General features: G+C 43.5%; 1 protein-coding gene across 1 annotated transcript; it reads right to left on the bottom strand.

Annotated features, from left to right (window-relative positions):
- Window positions 1-705: 705 nt before the first annotated feature.
- LOC114113021 (cyclin-dependent kinase inhibitor 2A) lies at window positions 706-7,528 on the bottom strand. Its single transcript, XM_027964588.3, has 3 exons — window positions 7,074-7,528; window positions 3,561-3,862; window positions 706-969 (listed from the first exon to the last, which is right to left on the bottom strand). The coding sequence occupies exons 1-2, from the start codon at window positions 7,197-7,199 to the stop codon at window positions 3,596-3,598; spliced, it is 393 nt and encodes a 130-aa protein (XP_027820389.2). The 5' UTR covers window positions 7,200-7,528; the 3' UTR covers window positions 706-969; window positions 3,561-3,595.
- Window positions 7,529-13,936: the final 6,408 nt, after the last annotated feature.

Consider the following 13,936-nt stretch of genomic DNA (forward strand, 5'->3'; position numbering starts at 1 on the left):
AAGGGAAATCTCAATCTGAGGTCTCCCCCGGAGTTTCCATTTATCAATTTTTAACCCCATTTCATCAATCTAACTTTGCTGCTTTGCCGATTTCGTCATCTGAAATCTGGATTTCTTATTGATCTATGGTATCATGGCAACCCACTCCAGTATTCGGTGCCAGGAAAAATGCTACAGACAGAGGGGTCCATGGGGTAGCCCAGAGTCCGACTGGACTGAAGGGACTGAGCGGTGCACACGCACGTACACACTATTAACTACAGCGGTTTTCCTAAGAGGTACGTGAAACAATGGTGAGTGTCGGAAACAATGTTGCATCTACGATTCAGTGAAACAGGCCTTAAAATTTCCTTATTATTTGACGTCTGTCTCGCCTCCCTGCCCACCTATACTCCTGGCAAGATGCCATAATAGGTGCTTAATAAATGTTGACTGAACGGAAAGAACATGTTTTTAAATTTTTTTATCCTTGGCTCCACCCCTCACAGGCAGTTTGACACAAGTCATGTAATCCATTTAAGCTTCGTTTTCCTAGTTCACAAAATGGCTGTAATAAAACCAGAGCCTGGCGGGTGCGAGGCTTGAAAGAGGAAGTGTCCTTTTTAGACCTGTTCTCTGGGCACGAGTACTCGTTTCATAAAACCCGATGAAAAGACAAGAACGGTGTCAATTTTTTTTTTTTAAGAAAACTTTTATAGCAAAATGTATATGAGAAATTTAAGGGAAAGGAAAATCGAAGCCGTTCCATTTTTTTTTTTTTTTAAAAAGCTTTATTAGATTCTTGCCTGCTAAATCTCTTCAGTCTTGTCCGAGTCTTTGCGACCCCATGGACCGTAGCCCGCCAGGGTACTCCAGGCAAGAATACTGGAGTGGAGGGACCTGGCATTAAGACAGCTGGGAAGAATTAGTCGTGGGTGATGTTCTTTCTCGTATTCCAATGATTTCAATAATTCTTTGGGTCCGAGCTGTCTGTAGATGGCAGAGAGAGAGAGAGAAAGACATTAGAAAACGGAAGTCAAAGACTGTAACACCTCCCTCCTCCTCTCTGCCCCTACCCCCTACCCCCTCGGCAATGCTGACGCCTTGTCCAGGGTCTGTCTAGGGCGTTTGGACCTTCCCAGCCGCCGCGGCACTGACTAGCCTCCGGAGTTTCGCAGCGCGTCCGCTGCCAGTCTGGGCTGCTCCGGGCTCCCCAGCCACTCCCGAAGCGCCCGACGAGGGCAGGGAGACAGCGGTTGAACAGCCCGCGGGGTTGAGAGAACAAAGCGGGTCTATTACTAGTGCCAAGTTGTTTACCACACATAACTCCAGGCGACTGGGGGCGAAGGTGTCGCCGCCTTGCCCTTCGAACGTCCCCAGGTAGCTCTTGCAACTCAGAGCGATTCAGCGAACTGGCGTAAGCAGAGAGATCAGGGTTGCTCGGGCTCAGGGGTGCTCTGCAGTCCTATTGTCTTTTTTCCCAGACACCCCTTTCCCAAAGTGGCTAATAGCTCCCTAACGTTTCTAGAACAAAATCTGTGTATGTGTTTTAATATTTATTTATTTGGTGCCCAGGGTCTTAGCTATGACATGTGGAATATTTCATCTTCACTGTGGCATGCGAACTCAGTTGTGGCATATGGAATATAGTCCCCTGACCAGAGATGGATAAAATCGGGGTGTCTTGCATTGGGGAGTCTCAGCCAATGGGAGAGCAGGTTGATCTAACATCCTTTTTTGGATTTACTGGTTCACTACCTTATCTGGTCTCTACCCTTCTCTTTGATCTCTCTGTGCTTTCTCCATCTGGCCTTCCCATCTTCTTAACCTGCCACGTTCTTTTTGGAGTTAAGTCTTTGCACTTGAGAGTTTCCCTGCCTCCAGTGGCTAATCTCTTCTCATAAGTCTGGTTCTCTGACCACTCTTAAGATAGCCTCGCCTCCTATTCACACTTCACTCTTATCCACCACATTAGTTTTACAAACTCACTCTTCCAGATACACTTATGTTGCTTAAAAAGTCTAGTTTCCCGGAATATAAGCTCAAGGAGGGCAGGACTCCTGTTTTGTCTTGTTCATTTCTGTGCCCGACCTAGACTGGGGCTGATCACACAGCAGAACTTTGAAAAAGATAAGAAAGAAAAAAGAAAGGGTAGGAAGAAGGGGACATGGTAGGGAGAGAGGAAGGAGGGATCATCCCTACTTGGGTTAAGTATCTTAGGCTTGATTATTCATTTGCCTGTGGCCCAATTTGATCATCTAAATCCTTCTCCTCTTCAGCTCCTCCCAGTTCTTACTGCGCTCAACAGCCTTCTGATTGGCCTCTGATCCTTCTCTGGACTTCCCTGGTGGCTCGGACAGTAAAGCGTCTGCCGACAATGCGGGAGACCCGGGTTCAATCCCTGGGTTGGGAAGATCTCCTGGAGAAGGAAATGGCAATCCACTCCGGTTTTCTTGCTTGGAATGGCAATCCTAAGAACAGAGGCCCCTGGTAGGCTGCAGTCCATGGGGTCACAAAGAGTCGTACACGACTGAGCGACTTCACTTTCTTTTCACTTTCCTATGCCACTGCCTTAGGTAAGCTTCAATTTCAGGAGAGAGAGGGTAGCAGGCTAAAGATGTGCGTGCCTCTCATACCCAAGGCGCAGCGCTCAAGACATCTCCCCAAAATCCAGAGCTAGCCTCTACACTCTGTCCTGAGCTCCCCTAGAGCACGAGGAGCCTAGTACCCCAGTTGTGAGCCCAAACAGGATAGGGTTCGGTCTCTTTGAAGTTATGGTTTACCTTAAATTTTCGTGTAATTTCGTATTGATATAATGCTTTAGATAGATAAAACAATTCTGTCTTCAGAAAACTAAGAGTAAAGTTGGTATTTTAGGCAGGTAGGAATGAGGTGGGGGAAAGGGGGCCAAGGGAAAAGAAGTTCTTGTGGTTGTAGAAAAAGGGAAGGAGGACCACATTCCCATCATAACAGAATGCTCAATCAAGGGAGGGAAAAGCTTAAAAGAGTGTTTCTCATAGAATGCAGCAAATCCCAGTGCGCAGAGTTGGGGAGGTATCCGCTCCAGTTGCCCTCAGAAACCACTGGGGGAGCTCTGGAAAACTCCACCGTATTTCGCAACAGCGTCGGGAATGACAGACAGGTGTCTGCCAGATGATGCCACGAGAAGCTGACTTTGGAAATCCCAGGCTGGTTCCGCGATCTTGGTAAACTAATGGGAAAAGTGAGAGCCATCGAATGGATGCGGCTGCAGCTCATTTCCGGGAAGAGGGGCCACTCACTAGACCTGGAACCTCCGGGTTGTTCAGTTCTCCTCAATCTAGTCTAGCTGTGCAGTGTGTTTAGGGGATGGAGGCCCGGTTTCTGCGATGGGCTTTAACGTGAGGAAATCCATCTTGAGATATCCCCGTCCGCAGCCCTAACGTGGTGGCGCGATCGGAGACTGGGGTTGTCCCACAGGTTGGCAGGGTGAGCTAACATCAAATAGCCTACTCTCCTGAGTCCAACTTTCTCTTCTGAAAAGTAAATGCTCTGGGAAGCGGAAGCTCTCTGAGTTCAAACTCGTGGATCCACCACCTCACCTGCGGGACCTTCCGCGGAGTCTGCGCGGGCGTGGCTACAGCCTTCTCTCCGTGGCCGCGCGCAGGTACCGGGCGACGTCGCGGTGGCCCCGCTCCTCGGCCAGGTCCACGGGCAGGCGACCCCAGGCATCGCGCACATCCAGCCGCGCCCCGGCTCGGTGCAGGGCCACCAGCGTGTCAAGGAAGCCCTCCCGGGCGGCGTCGTGCACCGGCCGGGTGAGGGTGGCGGGGTCCGCGCAGTTGGGGTCCGCGCCGTGGAGCAGCAGAAGCTCCGCCACGCGGGCGCTGCCCATCATCATCACCTGCCAGAGAGAGCAGAGTGGTCAGGACGGCTGGGGGCAGGGGCAGGATTAAAGAAACTACTTGTAGAACCCGTACTCCCTGCAGATGCGCTTACGATCCGCAAGAATCTAGTTACTACTTTTTTTTTTTTTCAGTTACCGACTCGCTTAGCCAGTTCTCCTACCTATTCCTTTTTTTTTTTTTTTCTGTACACACTGTTACATTCTTCAGCATTTTGCGGGGTTCCAGCCACGAACAGAACACTACCAGAGTCATAGATAACAGCAAAAGGGTGAGGAACAAACTGACTTCTACTACAGCCTAATCTCCTGTATTTTATTTTGATATGAAATTATGCAAGGCCCAGAGACTTTGTATGGTTCACTGCTGTATGTCCAAGCCCAGAACATGGTAATTGTTTAAAAGTAAAAATGAAAAAAAAAAAAACTTAATTCTTGTAAAACGTTAAGCTACCCTTGATTTCCCTGAACGTTAAACTTCAATTTCTTGAAGTATAAAATGAAAAAGTTTGTCTAACCAGTCCTAAAATTCCTTCTTCTGGTAAGCTAAATAATGTTCCCCAAAGATGTCCATTTCCTGATACTCAAAAGCTGTTAACATACTACCTTATGTGAAAAAAGGGACTTTGTGGATATGATTAAATTAAGGATTTTGCGGGCAATTAACCTGTATTGTCAGGGTGGGCACAATTTAATGACAAGTTTCCTTATAAAAAGATCACAGTCAGAGAAGATATAAGAATGGAAGCAGAGGTCAGAGAGAAAATGCAGGGGCCAAGAGCCAAGGAATGTTGACTGTCACTAAATGTTGGGAGAGGCAAGGAAATGGATTCTTCCTTAGAACTCCCAAAGGGAATGCAACCTTGTGGACCCATTTTAGAATTCTGATTTACAGAACCATAAGATAATAAATTTATGTTGATACTAAATTTGTGGTAATTTGTTATAGCAGAAATAGGAAGACACCTTCCAAGATCACACTCAGACTTCATTAAAGAGGAGGTGCTCACTTCATTTGGTTCCTAAATAATCTTTGATGATACAAGAGCATTACCAAAGAGGAATTTTGAAATATTGTTCACAATCACAGCAACTTTGCAATTTGAGTGTTATACATTGGGTGGAGGTGATAGAACATTCTTTTTTAGGGTAACCATTATTTGGTTACATTAGCTACACTATATTGAGGAATTATTTATTTTTAGTTGAGTTCTGTATTAAACTTGAATTAATTTGTTCAAACCAAGGAATCTTAACAAGTTATACTATGCTTGTTGAGTTCTATCCTAGAGAAAGTGAAACTGATTTAATTAAAAAAAAAAAAAAAACCACAGAGAAAATTTAAGTGAACCAACTTGCAGCTACAAAAAGGAAAACTAACAGTGCATTAGAAGAAAGAATTTTTTAAAATAAAAACTGGGGAAATTTACACTATTGGATTTCTCATGGATTATGAATTAATTTCCAAAACAAAGGGGCCACACCCAAGGACACCATAATCTTTTGGAAACTCTACTATAAGTGCCAGAGCTCATATATATATATGTATGTCTCCTTCCATGCTTGTATATAATGCAGGTGAAAATATATTACATGGGTTGGATAAATGAAGTCCTTGGTCTTAGTCATTAAATTGGTTAAAGGTATTATTATATGCTACAGTATTAAAGTATGAAAAGTAACATAATATTTAAATCATAGTAGCAATCCAAAGCAAAAAGAAAATCATTCAAATGAATATTTCTAGGGTACTTAAGTCAAACTGAAGATATAAATTTAATTTAGTCATTAAAATTTTTCTATAAACTAAGTATTTTTAAACACAAATTTGGTTAGGGTTCAAAACTAAAATCATATCCCTTTTGTCGATGCCCTTATCCTATTTAAAAATAATTTAAAATTAATTATCTTTCTTTTTGTATTTAAACAATAAAGTCTAATATAACATCTTTCAGAACTAGAAGGCTGTAACACCCAGTCTGCAAACTGCTGGCAAAACTTTAGAGATATCCAATTATGAATCATGCATGCATTTTTTAAAAAAAGAACTCATGCTTCTCTTCTACAACCATTCAACCTTTTAATCTCCAAATCTCTCCACATTTCAAATCCCAAATAATCTCAGATTTGAGGATATTTTATTTTTATTTTTGTATCTAAAAGTATATAAAATATATCTGTTCTATGTAGCATAGTTTGAGGAAAGGACGATTCGCTTGTGAAATCACTTGTTAAGTTCCAGGTTGAGTTACTTTTCCTTTGTCTTGTTATGCTGGAGTTTTTGCAGTGTACATTTCATATAAATATTATTTTTCAGAATCAGAAATCGTTGTCGAAACCTGGAATAAAACTGGAGTGACTGCCAGGAAGAATTTATTTTTAGCCCCAGATTTAGGAAGTTAGTGAAGGCAAAACACACACACACACACACACACACACACACACAGAAAAACGAACTCACAACTCATCCTCACACATACAAAACTGGAGTGGGGAGAGGAGAAATGACATTTTTTAAACTATGAGGAACTGAAAACTTCCCAGGAAATTAATGTATACCAAGTAAGTTTAAAATACCCCAAAAGGTAAGAGACACTCAAGTGGTAACTAAATTGGCAGCATTATTTCAGGCATAATTGCACTAATTTTTTTTTTCATGTATGTCTATTTCCTAAACAAGCATATATGTTCCTTACTCGGTTAAAAAAAAATAATAAACACGATATATGGTTGCTTCTGAATAATTTCAATCGACCTTTATTCCAACTTACACAGCAGTAGATTTCCACTGAAATCTCCCTCTCACCGCCCCTCCCCCCCCAACAAAGAAGTCGATCAGCTCCATTCACAATTTTATAAGTTCGGGAGTAAGTGGTCCAGCATGTCTTACTGTCTTTATACTCGTACTCCAGACGTTCGTCAATTTCGCATATCGGTCTATATTAACACACGTAGGTTCTCCCTTCTAGATCTTCACACCGTTTTAGAGATCTGAACCCCACGCGCCTTCTCAGCCAGCTCCGCGGCCGTCCTGAGCCCCCTGAGAGTCGCCGAGAGGTCTCCGATCCCGAACTCGGTCTGAAAAGTCTCCCCTTTACCAAGAAACGCTTACCTGGTTCCGACTCACTGGCGGACCTCGTCCTCCAAAGCCTCTCGCCATCCACCCACCCACCCAGCCGCCCACCTTTCCGCGGCAGACCTGCTGACCCACCTGAATCGCGCTTCGACCGTAACGGTTCGGCGCGTTGGCCAACGCTCCAGCCTCGAGCAGTGCCCGTACCTCGTCAGCCCGGCCCCGCGCGGCGGCGGCGGCCAGCAAGTCAGCCGAGGTCTCCATGCTGCTCCCCAAAGCTCGCCCCTCGCTCCCTCCCTTCCTCCCGCCTGCGTCGAGCGCGGGCGGCCCGCCCAGGCTGCTCCTGAGCAGCCCGCCCCTCCTCTTTCCTCCTACGGGGCTGGCGGAAGCGGCCCCCAGACTCGGCCCCTCGACTCCTCCCGAGGAGTCTTTCCACCCGGGGAGCGCCCTCCACGCGCTCTTCCAGGAGGCGCCCTTTGCTCCTAACGAACAAGACGTCTATGAAGTAGCCCCCGCCGGGCCTCCTCGGTCACAGGTCTGCCGCCCACGCGACCCGAGGCACCGGCCGGAAGCTGTCCGCTCCGGTAGCGCGACGGGACCGCGAAAGGAGGGCGCCCTGGGACCTCCTCCCCGCCCCCCGCCCCGCGTCCGCGCGCAGCGCGCCCCCACCCCCATCAGAGGCGCACGCGCGGCTCCGAGCGAGTTCACTCCAGCCAAGTGAAAATTCCTCGCGTATACACCCTGAGTGGCGTGAGACAACTGCATAGGATTCCTAACTGCCAAGTTCGAACCAGTGTGTTTGGAGTCATAGGCAAAGTTATTGCTTCCTCTTTTAATCAGAAGAAACAGCCAGCTTGTCCTGGCCCCGAGCGCCCAGGATAGGTATCAGCCATTCCACCATGAGGCTTTCCTTCTTGGAGAGGATACACTCCCCCTCCAACGCTCAGCACCAGGTTTTCGAGCGCTGGCTCGATTATGCCAGAAATTCTAGCTCAAACGTCCCTTCTGGAGAACTGGCTCACGCGCCAGGCTGTGCCTCCCTCCCTCCACACACATGTAAAACGGATGTCGGGGGAGAGCGTTTCCTAGGCTTGCACAATGCCTGGTACTAGTGCCCAGTATACGGGCTGGCTCCGAGCAGATGAGGTCAATTTAAAAGGGATGGTGGAGATTTCTACCTGTACGCAGATAGGAAAGTGGCAAGGGTATCCTTGGGCTTAGTAGGCTCTGTTCTCAATAATTTCTCCTACACCAGAAAACATGCTCATTGCTCTAGGGACAGGGCTGCATTCGGAGATGATTCAGAAAGCAGGCTCACACACTGTCTTGGTGCCACTTCTGTCCACCTTTCCTTCCTGTTAGAAAAACCTTACACTTTTCTTAGTTATAAAATGGAGGGGGGAATAAGAGGTGTCCCTACTTCCTAGGACTGTTTTGAGTTTTAAATGAATTGATACACACATAAGCATTTAGAACAGTATCACACATCCTAAGCTCATGCCTGTTAGCTCTTAACATCCATTTTGAAGATTTTCTTGCAATCTAGGAGACAGAGAAGGAAATGGTTTAGGTAGAATTATCAATATTACATATAAAAGGGCAGGCAAGAAAACCTTAATCACTGAAACAATGATGGACATCTTCCAGTGACCGACATATTTAATGAAAAGTTAATGTTTAATCTGTCTGCTAGATAACCCAGCTCTGTTTTAAAAGTTATATTTCAATTCCTACTTGACTCCTCTTGAAGACCCATAATACTTGACTATACTTTCAGTGGCTGTTAGTTTAGGCAACACATGAGGTTTTAAATAATGACAATTAAAACACTTATGGGACTGGGAAGTCAAGTCCATTATAAAATCCACAATGCATCACTGTGTTATGTATATTTTCCTCCAGGCACCTCTCAAGTATGAGAGCAACAATGATGTGGAAATGTAAACATCTTCTAATGTTGCTTAAGGTATTGTATGATAGAGGAGGGGAAAACAGCAGTTGTGGTAATGAGATGGAGGGAACAGATTTCCCTTGTAATATGTCTGGCTTTTTAGACTAATATCAAAATTAAATTAAACCATTAAAAATAATGGTTCTTAATCTTAGGGCAGGGAGAATAAGCTGTTGAAAGCTATATACCCTCTCCTCCAAAAATAAAATATGCAATTTTATTTAAAAAGTGTGTTCACTGGCACATGTAACTTTTAGGGAATTCAGTAATTCCTCTAAAATTCAACTATAGATTCCTACATCAGGAACTCTTTAAACTCTCATGCAATATATTGGACTGTTGATGAAGGAAACGGGTGCTCGAACAATATAAAAACATCCGCTGGATGCATTACATATAGATATAGAGGTTGATTTTCTTCCAAAGCAGGTTTTAGACAGGTATGCACTAGCTCCAACACTTACAGTAGAGTTCGCTAAAGACATGGCATCCTTGAGTGTGGCCCCCTTGTTCTAGAAATTGACCCCATACTCAGCCAGCAATCTTGTATAAATAGGTAACTAGCAATAATATGAAAGATTGCCTAGTTTTTCTTTTAAAGAACTACCAAACTCTCAACTTACTCATGTATATTAGATCAGACCTGAGGGGAAAAAATCTCAGAAGAAATAAAATATAAAACCCAGGATCCTTGTGCTGGTTATGCTAGTCTCAGATCCCCCATCTGTAAAATGGAGTCATATTTTATGGATTGATAAAATAAGATGATACATGTCAAAGAGCTTTAAAAATTCTAAAGTTTGTTGGTTAGTGTTATTACCCTTCTCAAACTTCCTTCTCTTCCTTGAGAATGACATGGCCTTATTTAGGTTTGTGCTGTGCTGGCAGTTTTGAAAATCTACACGATGAAATAAAAATCTGTCTCAATTCTCTTTTTTTTTTTCACGATTGCTCACCTCTAAAAATGAATGTTCATTCAACAAGCTCAGAGGTTAAGGGTAGAGCACTGAGTGTGGCGGGGGGCGGGGAAGATATGAAATGTATTGGGCCTGAGTTAGAATGCCTGGGTTCAAACCTACACTTTTCACTTAATCGCTCTATAACAAAGTAACTTAATGTACTTGGAGCTCAGTTTTTTCATCTGTGTAACTGGGATAATAGTACTTGCCTCAAACAGTTGTTGTACAGATTAAACGAAGTATTATATGTAATATGTGTAGAAGAGCAAAGAGAAGCAGAGGATGACACAAGAAAATGAAAATGGAACCAAGCTCATTCTGTGGCTTAGGCAAAGTCTCCATGGATGCTGAAAGCTTATCTTAGTCTTAAAAAATGTGAGTATAAAGATATAAAAGTATAAAGATGTTCCAGGCGGAAGTGAATGCAAAGAGGTTTGGGAAAACAGAAAGTAATTTACTGGGATGCATATGAGAAGCTACCCACTCCAGTGTTCTTGCCCGGAGAATCCCAGGGACGGGGAGCCTGATGGGCTGCCATCTATGGGGTCACACAGAGTCGGACACGACTGAAGCGACTTAGCAGCAGCATGTGAGAAGCTGGAAAAGTAAACTCCTGAAAGAAAAGCCTGCAAAGGAGTCTGTTAAATGCTGCTCACATGGATCAGAAGGAAAACCAAGAGTGAATGGGATGTCAAGGAAGTGGAGACACTGTGTAGGCCACTCTCACAGATTAGCTGCGATAGTTCAAGGCACGTGTGGTAAGAGGAGGCAGAGGGAAGGTGGAAGAGGCCTGAGCAAACATGTGCACTAAAGGAAGAGTACCCGGTGACAGGAAGAAGTGTTAGGAGAAGAAAAAGAGAGAGAGAAATTGAGGACACAGGCAAAATAGGGTATTTCTGGGGAACTGAGGCACCGAAAAAGTCAGGAAGAAATGGGGTACAAAGCACAGGGAGTGATCATAAATTTGACGCAGGAGATTCAGCTAGATGTGAGAAGGGAGAAAAGGTCAGGGCAGGAAGGAAGTTGAAACACTTCCTTCTGTGAACAAAGAAGCCTGGCTTGTTTACAGTGATGATAAGATGGTGGATTAGGAAGTGAGAGTGGTGAAGATTTAGGATATCTGTTGGGAAGAAAGAGGGATGGGCTAAGACAGACTTAGAAACTGAGAAGCCTTTCCTTCAGCCTGGAGAACTCAGCTGAGGGTAAGTGACACTACCAGAGCAGTACGTGACTCTTTTATTTAAATTAAAGGAAGCCTTGTGATGATGGTGCTCCTGTGACCCTACAAATCAAAGAATAGTAATTCTAGATGTGACTATTAATTCAACACACCACCAGAAACAGAAAGAAAGACATTTGAGAAGGTGTTAATAGTATTCTGAAATTAGATTCTGGTTCTTACAAGCCACTGCAGGATTCACAGGGTATGATATGCATGATATGCCCACACATCATTTGAAATCATTATTTTATCAGGAAAACAGAGGTTATTGGATACATAACTTTGACTTGGTGACAGGACTGTCTGACAACTGAGAGTCTTGATTTCACTAGCTGACATGTTTTTAAAATTTATTTTTAATTGGGGGATAATTGCTTTATAATACTGTATTGGTTTTGGCCATATAACAACATGAATCAGCTATAGGTATACATATGTCCCCTCCCTCTTGAACTTGCTTCCCACCTCCCACACCAAACCACCCCTCTAGGTCACAGAGCACCTGATTTGAGCTCCCTGTGTCATACAGCAAATTTTCACTGGCTACCTAATTTTACATACGGTAATCTACATGTTCCAATGCTCCTCTCTCAATTCATCCCACCATCTCCCTCCCCTACTGTGTCCACAAGTCTCTTCTCTATGTCTATGTAATGACATGCTTTTCCACTGTGAAACCTTTTGAGACTACTCTTAGCTTCAATGTCCACATCTTTAAAATGGACTCTATTTTGCTCTACCTTTCTATCTCAAGAGCGTGTTATACCAAGTGAGGCAATATGCATGAAAGCATACATCTCTTTACTGTATTTAATATTAGTATTGTTATAAAAGAACCATTCAATATACAGCTTGAGGTTAAAAATAAAAAATATACAGAATACCCTTGGACAGAAACAAAGAAGCCTGTTAACTGTAGGGAGAAGAAAAGGGGTACGAGCATAAGCATGTGATTTTCTTTTCATATTCTATGACTTATATTGTTGGAATTTTGTACTATATGCATATATTAACCATCTAATTAAGTAAACAGTATCTTTTATTAGACAAATAAAAGTTGTTTTTCGGAAAGCCATTATTCATAATGTTATTTGACAAAGATTAACTGAGTTTGTACTATATGTCAGGCACTTGGCATATAGTGGACACACTATAATTGTGGACACACAAAAAAGAAGGGTCCTTAGTCAAGAGGGTAAATTGGTAACAACCATCAACATGTTTGATTCTCTGGAGGAGAAAGGTGGTCTGGAATTGGGATGTACCCTTCAAGGGAGCCTACATTCACGGCATAGGAGGAGGAAGACACACTCTGATCTGTGCACGTCAGTGTGCACACTGTAGTGTGGTAATACACTTCAGACTTGTATTATCAGGAAAAAGATGTTGTGTTTCAGGGCCTGGAGAGGTTCCAATCATTAAGGTGATCTCATTAGGAAAAAGCTTATCAGAGCCGGTATGCTCAGTTAACAGTGCTTCTAGACATATCTGGGTTGAGCCTGAATAAATGGGCTCCAGGGTTGAATGAATGCAGATGGTGACTGCAGCCATGAAATTAAAAGATGCTTACTCCTTGGAAGGAAAGTTATGACCGAGCTAGACAGCATATCAAAAAGCAGAGACATTATTTTGCCAACAAAGGTCTGTCCAGTCAAGGCTATGATTTTTCCAGTGGTCATGTATGGATGTGAGAGTTGGACTGTGAAGAAGGCTGAGCGCCGAAGAATTGATGCTTTTGAACTGTGGTGTTGGAGAAGACTCTTGAGAGTCCCTTGGATTGCAAGGAGATCCAATCAGTCCATTCTGAAGGAGATCAGTCCTGAGTGTTCATTGGAAGGACTGATGTTGAAACTGAAACGCCAATACTTTGGCCACCTCATGCGAAGAACTGACTCACTTGAAAAGACCCTGATGCTGGGAAAGATTGAAAGTAGGAGGAGAAGGGGACGACAGAGGTGAGATGGTTGGATGGCATCACCGACTCAACGGACATGAGTTTGAGTAAACTCTTGGACAGGGAGGCCTGGTGCGCTGTGGCCCATGGGGTCGCAAAGAGTTGGACACGACTGAGCGACTGAACTGAACTGAACTGAAAGCAATGGAAGAATAATTTCAGGCACTCCTTTTAATATACAAAGAGATAGTAAAGTAAAGAAAAGCCCAGGCCTAGCTCCACCACCAACTTTATCACCTTGAGAAAGTAATACTTTATTCTGGTGTTGATATCTTCAAAGTGGGCACAATAACAGCTGTACTTCAAAAGAGATTTGTTCAGCCAAGAAAACTGCCCCTCAAAGTGCCCCCTGGGTAAGAATTCTAAGAGCTTAGTGTCCAAGCTTGGCATTTTAAATGGGAAAGAACTTTCTTGGGTGAAAAATGACAAAGAACACAAGGTTTTCCTTTAATTATTTATTTATTTTCCCACAGGGATAAAATGTAACTTTAGTAGAAGGGGAGATCTCTGAGAAATGAAGCAGATCTCTGTAACAGGTTAGTTAAAAATAGGGAATGTGCCCCCAGAAATGATATCTTTGGAAAATGCAAGATGGAGGCATGTTTTCTTCTCCCCCTCCTTTTAAAAAAACTATTCTCTAGTTAAATTCAATACAGCACAATTACTGAATATCTGTTATGAATAGGGCACTCTTTCAGGGACTCTATGATTTTTCACTTGCACTCTGAATTATTATAAAATTTATCTTCCTGCTCAAACAGGATGTGGGCAAAGAGCACAAAACACAAATTCTCTTTAACTTATTATAAACCCGACGCATAATTATAGATAAGTCCCAATTTCTCAGTCCTGGTTTCCAAAGTATTAATTGGGTGTAGAATCTGCAGTACCTATCATCATTTTCCCAAGATGATT

The sequence above is a fragment of the Ovis aries genome, chromosome 2 (genome assembly GCF_016772045.2).
Source record: "Ovis aries strain OAR_USU_Benz2616 breed Rambouillet chromosome 2, ARS-UI_Ramb_v3.0, whole genome shotgun sequence".
Taxonomy (NCBI): domain Eukaryota; kingdom Metazoa; phylum Chordata; class Mammalia; order Artiodactyla; family Bovidae; genus Ovis; species Ovis aries.